Genomic DNA, 19374 nt, shown 5'->3' with positions numbered 1-19374 from the left:
TCTCAACTGAGAGAATTGTAATGCCATGTGTACTGCTCCTGGAATAAAATCTGAATTCTCCACCCTATTGTTCAAAGCTTATGATGATCTCGCTCCATCTCTGTTTTAAAGCTTTCTTTACACAATTCCTCTTGTCTTCCTGGCTGTAATCATACACTCCACACTCCGGAACTTTCCCACAACATGCTTTTGTCCTGGGTTCCCTCCGTCTTTCTTCTTTGCCTGAATGAACACTTAAGCCTGTTCCCCCTTCGTTCTTGCTCAGATGTCAGCCCTTCCAGGATAATTTCACTTGTTTCCACTGCCAGTAATTTCCTTTTCCTCTGAAATCCTCATTATAATGCAATTTACAGGGTGATGACATTCATCATCTTCTCCACACAGTAGAGCCAGTTAGGAGGCAGGACGGCATCATTGTTCTCACAGTTCCCAGGAACACCAGCTCTGGAACCAAACTGCCTGGATTCAGATCCTGGCTCTGACGGCTCCTAGCGTGTAACACTGCACATCACTTAAATGATCTGTACTGTTTATCTTCAGTAAAATCATACTTTTTACTTCCTAAGGTATTGTGAGAATTAAATGAGTAAATGCATGCAGACATGCTTAATTTAGTGTCTAGCATATAGTAAGAGATGCCTAAATACTTAAAATCATATTTATCACTTACTTGTAATATTCACTCTATGAAATTGTAACTTTCTTGAGGACCTAATCCACACCTGATGTTTTTTATGGCTTCCAAATCCTTTACTGCCTCACAATGGGTAAGTAAAATATGGAATATGTGAATTAGGATACTAATGATTAGAAAGCCGTAATCAATTTTCAAATAGTTTATTTTGAGGGTAACACTTTTCTTTTAAAATTGACTAAAATAGATCATTGAGCAAATATTTAATAAGTATAAACTTTGGTTTGTGAAGGGCATAGAATATACTGAGGAACAGGCCCTTCTTCAATTTACATTTAATTCAGAGAGGCACCCATACAGATAACTACAATATAAGACGCAGTAAAAAAGCATATAGTCTAAAAGTCATAGTAGGAATTCAAAAGAAGGGGTGGCTGGGGTGAGCAGAAAACAATTTGTTGAAACTTTTAGAACAAAGCACGAATAAGTCAACTCTCCTAATGTTTACTGAATAGCCAATATTTACTGAATCCTCACTGTACCCGGCACAGTGTTTGACTGCTTACCACACACTGTCACATTTCAGCCTCAACATATTTTCAAGATGAAGTATTTTGTTGCTGCACCCATTTTACAAATGGGACAACTGAGGTATAGCAAGGCAATGTTAAATAAATTGTGGAAGATCCACAACTAAGAAAAGAGTAGAGCCCGGCCGGGTGCAGTGGCTCACGCCTGTAATCCCAGCACTTTGGGAGACCAAGGTGGGCAGATCATGAAGTCAGGAGTTCAAGACTAGCCTGACCAATATGGTGAAACCCCATCTCTACTAAAAATACAAAAATTAGCCAGGTGTAGTGGCACACGCTTGTAGTCTCAGCTACACGGGAAGCTGAGGCAGGAGAATCACTTGAACCTGGGAGGCAGAGGTTGCAGTGAGTCAAGATCGTGCCACTGCACTCCAGTTTGGGTGACAGAGCGAGACTCTGTCTTAAAAAAAAAAAAAACAGAAAAAGTAGAGCCAGAATTGGAACCCCGGAAGACTGGATTCAAAGCCTGTAGTCTCTCCTCCCACCAGCATTGCCTGTGGCATATGCAAACTAAGAGTTCCAGTCCACTATTTGCCGAACTGTTTTTAATAACACATTTTATTTAGTTTACTGGCATTCAATTTTTATTTTTTAAACTTATACGTCCACTATGGATACTGAAAAATATTGTTATTTCACATATTTCTGGCCAACTCAATCTTTCACTTATACTAACAAGTCCTGAACTTCTTTCTCTGTGAAACAAAAAGTTTGAAGATTTATCAGTAGTTCTCAGACAGCTCAAAAGTATGTTTAAGTAAAAATTTTGCAGACTTCTGTATTACAGTTGTTCACCTTTGCTCATTCATCACCTGGAGAAAGCTTGCTGGATAATGAAAAGCTTTACTGATAGGATTTTGCAGCTCCCAAGAATCCATTCTTCCAGAGAATTTCTATGGCCATTTCTAGTGGAAATAGTTGAGATTTTACATATTCCAGGCTTCAGACCCCTGTATGTGTAGTCTCTGATCTGTCATTCTCTTCCATGAGAAGGAGCACGTATGCTCCCTGCATTCCTTAATCTTCTGTCAAGGTTTCTCCATTTGTCTTCCCCGCCATGAGTTTTTCCTTCTCCTTTTAGCTTCAAGTCCTGAATAAACAATAAAGCTTGCTTTGCTGAACTCTTGATTCCTATTGAACTACTGTAGCAAAGGAAATATGTCTGAAATACATAAACTCAAATTTGGAATACTAATTTATAGAATTTTAACTTGTTTTGTAAACATAGTAAAAGAACAGGTTTGTACTTCTTATTTTTATTTTTTTTGCTGAATCTAGACATTTTTCTAGGAGATTAAATCCTGAAGGCAAATCTGTCTGTATCTTCACATAGACTTCGTAAATTGGAACACTAAGGACAAATTCTGTGTATGTGAACTAATAAAGTTGAATATTTTTACTTGACATCAGGAGTACGCAAAACAACATTATCTCCTGTTCACATCTACTTGTACCTTCCTTTAATTTCTCCTGAACGCTTTTGTCCATGTTTTCCCCATTCCTTGAGAACTTAATATCTTCGCGTAGCAGAAATACTTGAGGAGAGTTTAGGTAATTCATTCTTGGCACTGCTACAGGGAGGGGCTATAGTTGTAAAAAAGCAGCCAGAAAATATCAGTACCTACGCCATGACCCCCAGCAATATGCATATGTCTGCAGGAAAAACCAAAAGTCATACTCAGGGTTTTGGCAGTGGGCGTATTTTTGTTACGATGACCTCACTTTCAGCAGAAACAGTTCAGGCCAGCTACTCCAGCGAAGACTGAGAGTCTGTGCTCTTCAGTGGTATTAATCCTTTAACACTACAAGGTTTCTTAGGCAGGGTCAAAGCAATTCTTATTCTACAAGCATTCACTCACAACCACACAGTAGCAAATGAAAAGTAGTAGAGTATCTTGCACGTATCTCTTCACGCTCCCCTGGACTTGGCCGCTCGTTTCTTTGTGGTCCCACTGAAATTGCAGAGATATTTATCACAGTACCTATGTTACTTGAATGTAATTTCCTATATCCATGTCTCTTTTCCCCTTCTTCGTGGCCTTTGTATCTTATATCAGCAGCACCTAGCACAGTGCCTGGCTCATGGTAAATACTTAATTAATATTAGTTGAACAAAAACTCTGGAGTGAGAAAGCAATGAATTAGTGAGGTAATGAGCTGAGTAGTAAATAGGGAGTGGCAGATTGTTTGCAAGATGCAGTACATGGCAGTCCCAGGACTGTTTCAGACAGGGGGAAAGGGATTGCCAGAAGCATGGAGGTGGGAACAAGCTGCTCTGGGAGAGAATGGCAACGGGACTATCCTCGCTTGCTTGTTTTGGACAGTAAAGAGAGGTAAGTTAGGACATACACCAAAGATTTAGAAACAGTTGATAGAAACTCCGAAAAGTTATGTTTTCAGAATTTATACTTTATTTAATAAGCAGTAGTGAGACTCTGTATTTATTTGGTCTGGACAATAAATGGTCAAAATAATATTTTAAAGAATTATTCAGATTAGTGTATGCTTATATCAAAATTCATACTTATGAAACGTCAGGTTATGAGAGTTGACTTGGGTCTGTGTATCATCAGTTGATCTTAAGGTCTCTTTCTGTTTTCATCCCACAGGTTGTTATTTTGTACTTTGAGCCAAGCACATTTCGCTGTATTCTCCTCAGATGGGTCCGTCTTCTCGGTTTTGCTACTGTTTATGGAACTGTCACTCTCAAACTTCACAGGTAAGTACATTTTATATCTTCATTCTCATGGAAGGATCAAAGTGATTGACTTAGCACATAATTGTTAGCTGGGCTAATCACCTAAATGGCTCAATTTCAAGAATTTAGATAGCAAGATACTATATATTTTTCACTTTCAAGGTGATGACATCTTTTGGATTCTTGGGGGAAATCTTTAATACAACTGAATTATTTTAAAAAGATGCTTCAATAAAATGTGATATTGGTTATGGAAAGGGTTAGTTCCTATTAAACAATAAGTTTAAAATGTGAAACAGTATTTACTAGTTCAGAACAGGAAGGAATACAAAGGTAATACAGCTGAAATAATGATACATATCCATAGTGACCATAGAATCCCATACAGAAACACCCTTATTTGACAAAAACTGCTGTCCTCCATTCCCAAGTTCCATGGTCCAAGGTAATCCTGCTGATATTCGATGGGTGAAGTTCAGAAAATAGTGCTTTTGGCTTTCCTCCTTAACCAGTGTGCTTCAGTGATTATCAGCCTTGGAAAATGGAGAATGCTGTAAGTTCCCTTATACTTAGTTCCAAAACCACCTAAATATTAGGGAAGAAAAAAGCAGTAAACTAAACTATCTATCTACAAAGGCTGGGGAAGGCTGGAAATTATTCCAGGCTTTTCCATTGCCTCCTTTTTCTAAGTTTAAAGAAAGTCTCAATGAAGTGCTGTCAAAGGGCATGGGAGATAAACAGAAAATTTTCCCTGCAGGGTAAAACTGTAGCCCTATGAAGAAAACCCTTTGCACTGATCAGCTTTAAAGCTGTTTTGATAACCACGGTAAGCCATTCACAGGTTCATACTAGTTTGGCCATACATTTTCCTGAATAAAAATCTCCTACTATGGGTCATACAGTGGTTTATCTCAGGTGCCATAATATGTATTATCTCTATCTTTAAATGTCCTCCTTTTCAACCTTTTTTAAAAAATGTGATAATTACACTATCACATAAGAATTTTTTATTTTCATTTTTTTCTCTTTTGTTACTTACTGAGAATGCTGTAGATTATCCTTTTATCTTTTTTGAAAAAAATGAGAATGTGTTTGACTTTCAAGATTTCCTTCTTATATATGTGGTAAAGCACAAAAGATACTGGATTAGGTTTCAGGAGATCCTATTTAAATCTCAATTTAGCCTCTAACTCTAATAAATCATAGGCTTCTATTTCCTACAAAAGGAGAGCCTAGACCAGTCTCTAATGTTCTCTCTGACTCTCACTGTATTCTATTCACATCCCAGCACACTTCCCTTTGGCATCCTTCTTTCTTCAGCTACCTTCCAGGTCTCCATTTCTTATGTGATAGCTGTTTTCAAACTGGTGCTCACTAAAGGAAATGAGAAATCAATGACAACCCATGTGGACAATAAGTCTTCTAGAAATCCTGAAAGAATAGATGCCCTGTCGAGACTTGAAGATGAACTTTGTCCCTGTTGGTCTAGCACTTAGTGTCTAGTGGGTCCTCTACTGTAATACTTATGGTGCCTTATAGTTTTCTTATTTAATTGCCTTCTTCACTTTCATTTACCTTCTTCTTTGAAGTAAGAATTATAGCATTATTGAATCCCCAGCGCTCAGCACAAATGACTGACCCATGGGACATTTTAATATATATTAATAGATGAATTAATGAATGAAAATGTCAGATGCAGCCCTGGAAGCTGCTTCCTGTCATTCTTTCCACACATAACCCATCGACAGTCCCGACTCACTGTGCTCTCCCTCAGCATATCTCCCAGCTTCTGGAACACATAACACTGTGGTCTGCGGGAGGATGTTTAGGGGGATGAGAACCCAGTGTTCAGTAGTACTGAATCGTTTAATGAGAAAATTACTTCCATTCAGGTTCTCCTTCAATCCTTCTGATTATTTTCAGGAGAAAGATTAGTTGAGAACTAGTAAGTCTTTAACATTTGCTGAACAGTTGCTAATCTTCCTTTGCATTGAAGAGCAGATCAGGCTTCAGTTTTCAGAGCTTTTCCCTGCAATGCTATAAGATTCATTATCTTTGTTTCATTGCATTTATTTTTATAGTTACTTTCTGTTTTTGGAAAGTATTATCTATCACTAGATAGTGATAAGGTAGTGATATAGAACTTCCTTTAAATATTTTAAAGCAATAAATGTAAAGTGATTTAAAGAAATTATTAGCTGATGTACAGATACAACAGAAATCTTGACATTAGTATGCAAATGATTGGAATTTGGGAAACTGTGTTATAACATTATCTCTTTTGTTTACGTTAAAAAACAAAATTCAGACAATTTTCCGTCTGGCTTTGTATCTCTAGAAGTCATTGCAGTAAAGAGTTTCTCCACCAAAGGCTTAAATTGAAACTATTTCTAATGTAATGAGCTGAATCATTCTTATCCTCTGTGAACCATATGGCTTTACTATTATATTCTGTTTTTTTTTCCTATATTGCTTAAATTTAACTGTTACCAACATTGTTTACATCTATAAACTGAAAAATCAGCATCCCATAGAAACGTGAACAACCTGAAGGAAGGACCAGCTGAACCAGCTTTGCGCTCCCCAGATTTAGTACTGTGTCTTTCCTGTATTATGTATTGAGATATTCGTTGAATGGTGAATGGATGGATGATTCTAATGAATGGAGCTGCAAAGGGTGGTTTTGGCTGGCGTCTCCTAGACTCAAGAAACACATGACCCCGAGAAAGGGACTTCTAGCTTTTGTGGTGATGTGATAGAGAGGAAAGACCTAAATCCTGACAATTCCAAATTGGAACTTCAATTCTGCCATTACTTATTTAAACAACAAAGAACAAATAACATCTGAGAATTAGTTTTCTCATCTGTAAGATGGTTTAATATCTCATTTGTAAGATGGTTTAAAGTTTAATAACTTTAAGATGATAAAGTTGTAGGGACTAAGTATAATTTGATTGTATGTGAATCTGTCAAGTAGGGTTTTTTGGTTACAAACAAAATGGATTATGGCATTTGGCACAGAACCAAATGGATTTGGTTATTGGTTTGGTTGCACAGAAATGAATTATGGCTAAATTAAGTAAAAAGGGGATTCATTGGAAGAACAGGGAGAATGCCACACATTGAAGGGAAAGCTAAAGAACCAGGCTTTGGAAGGAGCTGATCAAGGGTAGCTTGAGGGATCAAAGTAGCCCAAGCTAAGGGACAAAGCCTTTTGACTCCCATAGCTCCATTTTTATAGGAATTCCACTTTCCATTTCAAGGTTTTAAAAAAAATTAAAAGTAAACCATACCTCTCTAGGCAAAAATTCTAAGGAAATTATGAGTACTGATTTATGAAATGACTGTTTATAGTCCCTTGAGGATAAGATAGGAAAGAAATATCTGAGTTTTCATTTTATTTCAGCCATTTCCCTTCTGGCTTACTGGAATTATTAGATACTTCTTTCTCTATCACCTGGGTCTCTCACTAATTGATTATAGTATTTATAGAATTCCTGTAGCATGGAAAACTTGAAACAAACATGAAGGAGGAACAGGATCATACTCTGTAACCAAAAATGAAAATAAATATTATTTTATTTTATAATTATATTATCAAATAATATAAATATTTTCATTTAGTAAATAGTATTAGTCTGGGATGAGAAAATAAAGGCTTTGTTCACACCAGATATTCCACTTCTTTCTATGGTGGTCTCCCTCCACATTTGAGAATCATGTGGCCAAAGACTACCATGATAATCTAAAGGAACATTATAAAAGGGTTCCTTGTTTATTAACAGAGAAACACAGTTGCATCAAGTTGGGGTTGGGGTTTAAGTGGCCTGTCCCTTTAGAAAGGCGCATTTTGTTTTTTATCACTGACATTGTTTAGAATCAGCAGCATATGGTGATTATAAAAAGACCAAGTTTTTTTTTGTTTGGTTGGTTGATTTTTTGAGATGGAGTTTTGCTCTTGTTGCCCAGGCTGGAGTGCAATGGCAGGATGTCAGCTCACTGCAACCTCTGCCTCCCAGGTTCACGCAATTCTCCTGCCTCAGCCTCCCAAGTAGCTGGGGTTACAGATACCCACCAACATGCCTGGCTCATTTTTTGTATTTTTAGTAGAGACGGGGGTGTTCATTATGTTGGCCTGGCTGGTCTCGAACTCCTGACCTCAGGTGATCCACCCACCATGACCAGCTTTTAGTTGTCTTCATTATTGCCCTAAATTCTCCACAGACATTTGAGAGAACATCCCCTTGTTGTCTACACCCAAGGCAGACCACTGACGTAGCCCCACCTCACTGGCAACCCATTCATGTGATATCACTTATTTGAAGCTGCAACTGTTTGAAAGAGAGGGAGGGAGAGAGAGAGAAAGCAAGAAAGAAAGAGGGAGGAGGCAGGGAAAGAAAGGAAGAAAGGGAGGGAAGGAGGGAGACAGGGAGGGAGGGAGGGAAAGGTACAGCTTTTAGCTAGGTCAGTATGGATCATAAGGGAAAAAAGAGCTGAAGTAGGCAAAAACAGTGAACGTTTATTTACAAAAAAGGAACTTCCTTCGGGAACCTTGGATGTGTTTGACTTAGTGCATGGTAATGCAGGGCAGATCCAAAAGAACATCTAGCACTCCCATGAAATGTGGTTCACAGAACCTCTGCTAAGCAATTTTCTTTTACAGAAACTTGAGAAGGCAGTAACTCTATGCTCAGCAAAGCCAGGTATATTTTCAAGAGGCAGAGTGAGCAAATGTTTTGAAATGAAAGGGGGTGAAAAGAGATTTAAAAACTTAATGTTAAAAGAACACTTTCCTATTTCCTATAATAAGATGTCTGAAGACTCTTTGACTTTTCCTTTTTCTAATTCTAATCAAGAAAAAAACAAAAGACTTTTTTTTGTACTATGTTTCAAATGAATTTTTAAGCAAGTGGTGAAAAGCTTTCTTCTGGCTTTGGCCTGGGATTTGTCATTTCATGCCTTATTCAGCACTCTGTGCTCTGAGTACAATCCTTCGCTGTTTTCTCCGCTGTGCTCATTAGTACCAAATATTTAGTTTGTGGAAAGGTTTCCATTTAATATGTTTCAGTTTATTTTTTAGTAAATTTTGAAAAGTGACTGGAAGACATTACATTATTTTATGTATTCTTATAAGGATACATAAATGCAGCTTCACTTGTGACAACCACTAGGTGACAACAGAGAGTTTAAGATGGTGTCTTAGGAAAATGACTGAAGTGCAGTTATTCGACTTGGTTGGTTGAGTGTAGACTCATCTGCCTCAGCAGAACACAGAACAAAGTGTTACTTAGCCCTCGTTTATGAAGGCCAACATATAAATGCCTATGGCATTCAGAAGATTACTTTTATTAAAGTTTTCTTCCGCTGACCCTGCCCAGCACACAGGTGGATGGTGTTTGAGGTCCTAAGTCGTGACCCCAAGGATTTTAACATGAAGCAATTTCAAAATGGTTTTAGCCAGTTTCCCACCTCAGCCAAAATAATATACCAACAAAGCATGCTTTGAACACGTAGCTGTGAACATTGCATTTTGACTAGAAAATGGAAAGGGCTTGCCATGCGGAGTCCGGTAATGATGTGGATTTCAGGCCCTCCTTTCTGCTGAACTCATGGGGGTTTCTGTCTTACTGGCTGCCTACTCTGGGATATAGAGTATCTTCAAGTGGAGAATTACTCCTAGTGACATTTCTTTTTTTTTTTTTTTTTTTTGAGACGGAGTTTCGCCCTTGTTACCCAGGCTGGAGTGCAGTGGCGCAATCTCGGCTCACTGCAACCTCCACCTCCTGGGTTCAGGCAATTCTCCCGCCTCAGCCTCCTGAGTAGCTGGGATTACAGGCACACGCCACCATGCCCGGCTAATTTTTTGTATTTTTAGTAGAGACGGGGTTTCACCGTGTTGACCAGGATGGTCTCGATCTCTTGACGTTGTGATCCACCCGCCTCAGCCTCCCAAAGTGCTGGGATTACAGGCGTGAGCCACCGCACCCGGCCCGTGACATTTCTTAAGAACCACTGGATTCACCAGAAAAAGGGGACTCATTCTTAAGCTTCTGAGGAAGGTCTCTTTCCCAGTCAGTGAGTGTACTATTTGGACAGGAAGCTGAGCAAGTTGGAAAGCCAAAGAAAGTCCGTTAGCCACAGAGCTAAGTTAGAAAATACCCAAGCCTTACCTCATACATCCATGCTTCACATACGCCAGTAGAACAGCCAAACATCTTACAGAAAATTAACGTGCTCCAGATGAATGCTTAGAGGATTAAGGATCAAAATGATCTTTCAGAACTAACTCTCATACTAGCATTTAAAAATGTTTAAAAAAATAGTTTTGTAAGTGACTTGATTTTCTCTTTTCCTGTTTATTAACTAACTCTAAGCTTTTTGCAATGAAGATTTAAAGTTTCCCTAGAGACATTTTTAGCATTTTAAATTGTACTTAACAAAACAGGAAAGATCAAAAGTCCTTTGACTCTTAACAAAAAGAAATTTTCTTCATAATTTTATTAACCATGGAAGCATTAGTGTGGAATGCACCATAAAGACCCATGCCGGTGCCTAAACCCACTTGTATGCAATCCTGATTACAGCTAAATCTCAGAAACTCTGTGTAGGAACAGGCGTTAGTTTTGGAAAACCTACATATGTGTCATTTCCATCATTCATATGCTTGGAAGCACAGAAGGGAGGCCCTTGAAACCTGAGGAATAAGCAGGCGGTGACCTCTCACCTCTTCCTGCTTTTATCTTCTCTTGGTTGGCATACTTACAGTCTGTCTGGAGCTACCTGGTCTGAGTCCTTTGGCATCTTGCACACAGTTCCCCCAAAAACCATGAAGACAAAAACGAAACTTCCTAAGCTCCAAAGAGTCGCTCTTTAATTGTACAGCCTCTAACTGGCTAGAAGATGAGATCGTTCCCTCTGCTCATTCCTCCCCACCCTGCCGCCTCCGGTGACTTCTGATCCGACTGTACTGTCTGGCATGCAGAGGCCCTCAGCTAAACGGGCTACTAATGCTGTTAAGTGGGTTAGTATATACATGTCACTTTCACAAACGAATCGGGGATTTCTGACTTGAGTAACTCCATTTACAGATTAATATGTTTGGCCTACTCAAAGAAGTAAAAGATTTGGGAAATATGAGCATATTCACAAGACATTTTTTGTTAACTGGAGGTCTATATTCATATAAAATCTTTAACATCAATGAGTAACTTTTGAATAAAAATTGAGGCAAAATCATTTTAATTGTCCTTCCTTTCAGAACATGTTAACTGTTGGATATGAGTAAAATAAGAATGTAGTTCACTCAGAACAAGGAAACTTAAAGCTGTACTTATTTTGTCCATCTGCAGGTGTCCTACTTGCTTTGTTGTATGACACATGACTTTGAAATACACTTTAATTAACATTATGCTCAAAGCTTTTCAATCTGGAGCTTCTCTTTTTTAAAAAAAATTTATATACATGTTCTAATTTCTAATTACAGCATTACTATTTTATGTCTAGATTTCTGAAAAAAGGCTTGGTTAAAATATGTAGTTTAAGAGCTATGTGTCATATCTAAAACACAAGATTTTTTGTTGCCTGGGTTGTTATGGTTTCAACTTGTTGTATGGGTGTGCACATGTGAGTGTGTTCTAACCAACTTTAAAATTATAAATAAAAACCCATCTGGTAATTCGGAATTAGTACTTAGCAGACTATAGCTGATAAACACTTTATTATCCTAATATTATTTGTTAGCTCTATGTTCAAATGTTGTATACCCTCAAATGGAAATATTTCTCTTCTTATATGAGGTAGGTAAGAGAATGAGTGGGAAATTACTTCACTCATGCAGCAAAAAGGGGAGGGGCAGGTTTCTCTAAAGGTCAAGGTGAGACTCTGCGTCTGCAAGCTGTTCACTGCCATCACCTGCTTGCTATTGCACCTGCCTGCTGTCGTCTGGGCCCAGAGTCAGAGTCTTGGTTTGTTTTTGGACAGCTACACCTATGATTTCTGTCACATGCCAGAGGCCCACCTGGCTTCTGCTTACTCTGCTGCCCCCACCCAGCATTTGCACGTGTTCAGTCCAAAACAACTGAGTTGTGTTTTTATTTCCACTCTGTTCAAAATGATTTCAAACTTGATTTATCTTTGACTCACAGGGTTAGTTAGAAGTGTTATTTTTATTTTCCAAATATTAGGGGAATTTTCTAAGAACTATTTGGTACTGATTTACAATTTCATTCCATTGTCATGAAAGCACATACCTTGCATAAATTAAATCGTCTTAAATTTATTGAGATTTGTTTGAAGACCAGAATGTGATCTATCTTGGTAAATGTTTCATGGGCACTTGAGAAGAAAGTGTTTTCTTCTCTTTGGGAGTTGTTTGATAATGCTGTTCAAATCTTCGAAATCCCTACTCATTAGCTCTCTACTTGCTCCACCAATTATTGAGAGAGGGGTTGGAAATTTATTTCTGATTTGTCTATTTTCCTCACTGTTCTTTCATTTTTTGCCTCGAGTATTTAGAAGTTTCATTCTGAGATGCATAAACATTTAGAGTTACGTCCTTTTCATGAATCGAACCTTTTCTTATGAAATGACTTTCATTATCCCTTGTCATATTCTTTGCTCTGAAATCTATTTTGTCTGGTGCTAATATAACCACTCCAGTTTTCTTTTGATTGGTGTTAGCATGGTATGTTTTTTTCCATTATTTTACTTTTGACCTATTTTTATCTTTAAAGTGCATTTCTTGTAGGAAGCATATAGTTGGGCCTTGCTTTTTTATCTAATCTGATAATCTCTTCATTTTAATTGATATATTTAGACTATTTACCTTTAAAGATGACTATTCATAAGCTTGTATTAGTATCACCTCTGTTTCTTCTAATGCGTCATTGGCTCATCTGGCCTCTGGTTACTCAAATGTTTCTCACCCAGCATTTGTATATGTCCAGTCCCAAAGACCTGAGTTTTACTTACAAAGAATATGATACTAGAAGCACAACTATTCTAGATATTCCTAGAAAGACACAAACCACTGAAAATGACTCATGAGGAAATGGAAAAGCTTAACAGATCCAAAACAAGTAAAGATACTTAATTAGTAATCAAAAAACTTAGACACACAGATACACACACACACAGAGAGAGAGCACGCGCGCCCAGGAGGGATAGCTTCACTGATGAAGTATATTAAAGATTTAACACCAATTCTTCACAAATCATTTTGAAAAACAGAAGATGAGGCAGCACTTCCCAACTCATTAGAAGAGGCCAGTATTAGTGTGATAATGAAACCAAACAAATATATCACAAGAAAACAAAACTACAAACCAATGACTCTTATGAATATAGGCACACAAATCTCAAAAACAACTAGCAAACAGAATCCAGCAACCTCTAATAAAGAGATTGTACATCCTGATTAAGCGCGATTTAGCTCAGAAATGCAAAAGTGATTCATCATACAAAAATCAGTCAGTGCACTAGAGCATATTAACATAATAAAGGAAAAATGCCACATAATCATCTCAACAGTTGCAGAAAAAGCATTTGACAAAAATACACATTCTCATGATTGAAACACTCAACAAACCAGGAATCTAAGGGAGATTTCTCAACTTGATAAAAGCCATTTAAAAAAAAGTCCTACAGCTGACATCATGCTTAATGATGAAAGATTTAAGGCTTCCCCTATAAGATCAAGAACAAGATAAAGATGGCAGCTCTTGCTACTTGTAGTCAACACTGTCCTGGAAGTTCTCACCTGAGCAATTAGGCCTCAAAAAGAAATATCAAGTACATACATGGAAAAGAGAAATAGAGCTATCCTGTTTGCAGGTGACATAATCTTCTGTGAAGAAAATCCTAAGAAATCTGCCAATACAATATTAGAACTAATAGATGAGTTTAGCAATGTCACAGAAGACAAGATCAATATGCAAAAATCAGTTTTATTTATGCACACTAGTAATAAACAAAGATCAATTTACAATAGTATAAATAATAAAATATGTAGGAATAAATTTAACAGAACTGCAGAAAAGGTGCACTGAAAATTACAAAATGTTTCTGAAAGAAATTAAAGAAGATGTGGATAAATTGAAAGACATCCCTGTTAATGACTTGAAAGATATGTGTTAAGATTGCAATGCTCCCCAAATTAATTTACTCTAATTCATATCAAAATCTCAGCTTCCGTTTTTGCAGAAATTGACAAGCTAATCTTAAAATTCATATAAAAATGTAAAAGGCCCTGAGTAGTCAAAACAATCTTGAAAAGGGAGAACAAAGTTGGAGGATGCAGCAAGGTCATCAAGAGAGTGTGGTACTGTCCTAAGAAGAGACATACAGATCGATGGAATAGGATTAAAAGTCAAGAGCTAAACCCATGCATTTCCAGTCAATTGATACTTGATAATGATGCCTTGACAAATCAATAGAGAAAAAGTAGTTATTTTCCAGTGATGATGGTGGAAGAATTGGATATCCACATAAAGCTACAGCCAGATAGCCCTAGATAAAAGAATGAAACTGTACCTCTCTGCCTTATACAATCTACTACAAATATTAATTTCAAATGGACTAAAGGCCTGATGTAGGAGCTAAAACCATACAGCTGTTAGTATGAAGGAATCATAGATATAAATATTCATAACCTTGGAGAGATACCAAAAGCACAAGTAACAAGGGAAAAAATAAATTGGACTTCAAAATTGAAAATTCTGTGCATCAAAGGACAATATCAAGAGAGTTGGGAGGGAGGAAAAAAAGTTAAAAGAAAACCCACTAAGTGGAAAATATCTGTAAATAACATATCTAATAAGGGTCAAGTATCTAGAATATATAAAGCATTTTTATAACACAATAAGTAATAACCCAAAATAACCCAATTTTGCTAGGAAAAATTAGCTCTAAATACATATTTGTTGAATAGATAAGCCAAATGATAGAAATTAACAAAATAATTCCAATGTTCATCTTTAAGAATAAAGAAGCACTAAAAACATTTGCAGAAATATAAGAACAGGAAGGGATTATAGATATTCCAAGGTATTATCAAAAAATGATATTCAAAAGACAAAAATGATAGATCAAAAGGATAAGGTAAAGAGTCCCCAACAGACCTTTATTCCAGAAGTTCTAACCGTATGGTAAAGAAACTTCCCCAGATATTGGGGTGACTAACAGCAATGGCCAATTCAACAAATTAGGATTGGGAAATTAGCTATATCTCTAGAAAAATACTACCTCAGATTCTCATCTTAATCTACTAGAATTTCAATAAATCATAAACTAAATGCAAAAAAGGGTGAAAAGTTGATAAATTATAAATATTGACCTTATTTCAGGTTGGGAAATGGAAGAAATCATAACATAAAATGTCAGTTGATTGGATTACATAAATATTTTAAACTCCTGCCTGCCAAAAAATAAATGAATAAAATTAAAAGGCAAACAATAAACTGGGAAATAGCTGTAGTATATTTTTAGACTGGTGCTGTTCATCAGAAATATAGCTCAAGCCACAAATGTAAGTCACATATATAATTTTAAATTTTCACTATCCATATTAAAAGAAACAGGTGAAAATTATGTATTTTATTTATGTATTTTATTTACATATTCCAAAGATTGCCATTCCAATATGTACTAAAAGCACTAGATTAGTAATAAAATATTTTATATTCTCGGTTTGGATAAGTCTTCAAGATCTTGTGTTTGGCCCTGACAACATATCTGAATCCAGACAGGTGCTCAATGACCCTGTGGATTTCATGGCTAGCATCTGAGAAAATGCAGTTACAGAGCAACAGGGAGAAAAATGGCTCAAAGTGTGAACAGACAACCGAAGGAGAAGAAAGACCATTGACCAAAAAGCACATTTTTAAAAGTGTTCAATGAAACTAACAATGTAAGCAGGGAAAAAATGTGGTGCAATTTTCTACAAATATGAATAAGAATCATTTTTTAAAAAAATTAAATTATAATTGCCAATAATAAGTATTCAGTAGGGTAAGACTCATGCTGGAGAGAGTGTAAATTGATACAGTTCATCTGAAATATTTAGCAATATGTATTGAGAGCTTTTTAGAAACTCTTTTACTTTTTGAAATCTAATGAAAAAAGTGTGAACAGTATTTACTTGCAAGAATATTCATTATAGTGTGGCTTATAATAAAGAAGTAATGATTTGAGTAAATGGCATGTGCTATCCAAGATCATGTTGTTTACAAAGATAGAATGTTATGAGAATGCTCAGAATACCATATGATACGAGAAAAACATAAATAATTCTAACATAAAATATTTTTGTATGTATAAAAAAACTAGAAAACAAATCGATCCAAGTGCTAACAGTGTTTTTATATAACTATTGCTATTTAGATGGTTTTATTTCTTTATATTTTTTTACAGCTTTATACTTTGACCATGTAGTACAGTTTTAATGGAGGAATCAATCTGCGCTAAAAAGTAGATGAGGCTTTGTCACAGTATGAAACTCTTCTGATCTATAATAGGCAAGGTGGTGTGGTAGACACTTTGGGACCTGCAAGGAAATTTAAGTCGAGTTTTTAATATAGTGGTGTGCAAACGGAAAACAATTAAATAGCACAACAACCAAAGAGCAATCACAATAGCACTTTATAATTAGTTTCCAAAAGTTTGATTGGCAGGGACTGAAAGTTATACTTCAATATTAGTAATACGATCTAACCAGCTGATCATATGAGCAGTCAAACTCAGCAGTTGTTATGTACTCACAAGTGTGCCTCCTAAATTACTTTCGTGGTTGCAGCCCCCGTTTGTGTGTGTTACTGTGGGTTAAAGTTACAGTTAAGGTGAATGCAATGGTAAGTAGGGTTTTTTAAAATATTATTTTTAACACTTCTTTTATATTGGACTAACACCTAAGGTACATAAAGATATTAATGTGCAGCTATTCTTTGGGAATTAAGCAGGTATTTTGTCTTTTTGTAAATGATCACACCAGTTAAATGAGAAGTTCACATATGCAAAGAATTTTGTTATAATTTTGTGGTTCCCTGTGTTCTGATACCATTCTTTATCTGTAATAGTATGCTAAAGAGGCTGAAAAAGTAGAGCAATTAGGTCTTATAAAATTAGATGGAAACTTTCTTTGGAAAGAGAAACATTTTTGGTATTAGTCATTTCTACCACATTTCAAACTGGACAATATTGATTACAGAGAAAACAGATTCAAAAAACTTTCCTTTGTGATATCTCTAGGAAATCCTTATGTATGTGATTAATGTTTTTTTGAGAGAAAAGGCTTTTTTAGACCATAAAAACTAAATGTTGAATTAAGAGTAACAGCAGATCCAGATTTAAATATTAGCATTAAGATGGTGTCATTTTAGATATTTTCTCTCTACAAAACCATGCAATTTTGTGATACAATTAGTGATGCTTTTGAGACTGTAGTAAAATTGCTCATTTAAGTAATGATGCTATTAGGCAACCATCTGTAATAAATTTGTTTTTATAGTCTATCTGAAATCATATTCTTGAATACCAAGAAGTTACATTAAATAGTAAAACATTACATTTAAAAAAGTAACTAGTCCTGGAATGAAAATTTAATTTAAAATTATTTCTGCTGATTAATCAGTGCTAAATAATTAAGATATAAAGACAGAATGTATTCTAATAGGTACGTGGCAGACCTTGGTCCTAGAATTCATATTTACTCTTGATATAAGGAAATAAATAAGCATGTAATTCCCAAACAGAATAATCTGGTTTCTTCTTGATCTTCAGAATAATTGACCATCTGCTTATTGTTTGAAATATCTTTCTGTAGTAAGCTAGGGAGTAAGCAGTGGGGAGGGAGCAATAGTATCTATATTTAAATCTGTTTCTCTGTAAACTTTTATGCCAAACTTTTCAAAACTAAACATTTTTAGAGCCCAACTACCCAATTGCCATCAAATGTTCTTTATTTACAATATTATTCCAACTGAATAGGCTTCAAAAGAGTAGTTTAGGGAACAGGTGTTTATGCTGAGTTAACATTAAGATCTGATTTGAGTTCAGTCAGCATTGTTGGCCTATATTTCAGGGAATCAACCAGGATGTGTAATCAAATTTCCTCAGTCTTGTCTTACAGATCTAAGACTGTACAATGAACTCTGATGAATAAGGAAGGGTGCACATAAGTTTAAAATAGTGATATTACATTTTAGTAATAGTGATAAATGAAGGCAGAGCCCATGTTTTAAGCCTGCTGAATCTCACATATGGGAGGGGAAGAACAAGCAGATGGCTGAGGATACCCTGGGGCTACAAGAGACTGGGTCTGCAATGTTTAGGAGGGTGCAGAAGGATTTTTTTTTTTTTTTTTTTTTTTTTGGTAAGAGAAAGAACCATTGTATATTTTTTACTGAGGTAAAATTTACATAACAAAATTGACCATTCATAGTATTCTTATAATTCTTATTTACATAAAATCAGTAGTAATACCCCACTTTCATTTCTGACTAATAATATGAGTCTTTTTTTACTTGGTCAGTCTAACTAAAGGTTTGTTAATTTCGTTTATCTTCTGGAAGAACCAAATTAGATTTTTTTAAAATTGTCTCTGCTGTTTTTCTACTCTATATTTCAATTATTTTCACTCTAATATTTATTATTTTCTCCCTTCAGCTTGTTTTGGGTTAAATTTGCTCTTCAATTTTTAGTTCCTTAAAGTAAAAGATATGGTTATTGACTCAGTGTATTTCTTTTTTCATATAAACATTTGCAGTTATAAATTTACCCCAATCACTGCATTTCCTGCAATTCATACATTTTGATATGTTTTCATTTTCATTTATCTCAACTTACTTTCTGTTTTCCCTTTGGTTCTTCCTTAACCTATTCGTTGTTTGGGTATTTTGTTTAATGTTCACTTATTTGTGAATTTTCCAGTGTTTCTTCTGTTACTGATTTCTAATTCAGTCCACTGTGATCAGAGAAGATACTTTGTATGATTTAAATGTTCTAAAATTTATTGAGACTGGTTTTGTGGTCTAACATATAGTCTGTTCTGCAGAATGTTCCATGTGCACTTGACAAGAACATGTACTCTGCTACTGTTGAGATAAATACCCTATATTTGTCTGTAAGGTATAGTTGGTTTACAATGTTCAGATCCTTTGTTTCCTTATTGTTTGTATGTCTAGATATTCAATCCATTATTGAGAACAGGGCCTTGAAGTCTCCAATTTAGATTATTATTGAACTATCTTTTTCTCTCATTGATTCTGTTACTATTTGCTTCACATATTATGGGGATCTGATTAATACATGTATGTTCGTAATTGTTCATCTTGATGAATTGACGCTTTATATAATGGCATTTTGTCTCCTTCAACAAATTTTATCTTACAGTATATTTTATCTGATCTTAATATAGCTACATAGAATATCTTTTGGTACCTTTTTATTTACTACCTATT

At 35.8% G+C, this 19374-nt stretch overlaps 1 protein-coding gene across 1 annotated transcript in view; it reads left to right on the top strand.

The window, feature by feature from the left end:
* The window catches only part of GPR158 (G protein-coupled receptor 158), a 398680-nt gene that overhangs the window by 340771 nt on the left and 38535 nt on the right, over positions 1–19374 (top strand). Inside the window, exon 6 of the mRNA XM_012450142.3 lies at positions 3834–3943. Coding sequence (XP_012305565.2) covers positions 3834–3943 — 110 coding nt within the window. The remainder of the gene's footprint in view (positions 1–3833; positions 3944–19374) is intronic.

Source organism: Aotus nancymaae, unplaced genomic scaffold (genome assembly GCF_030222135.1).
Source record: "Aotus nancymaae isolate 86718 unplaced genomic scaffold, 86718_ANA_hifiasm-v0.15.2.pri h1tg000077l, whole genome shotgun sequence".
Taxonomy (NCBI): Eukaryota; Metazoa; Chordata; class Mammalia; order Primates; family Aotidae; genus Aotus; species Aotus nancymaae.
Note: the sequence above shows the minus strand (reverse complement) of the source record. Positions and strands in the feature narration are given on the sequence as shown.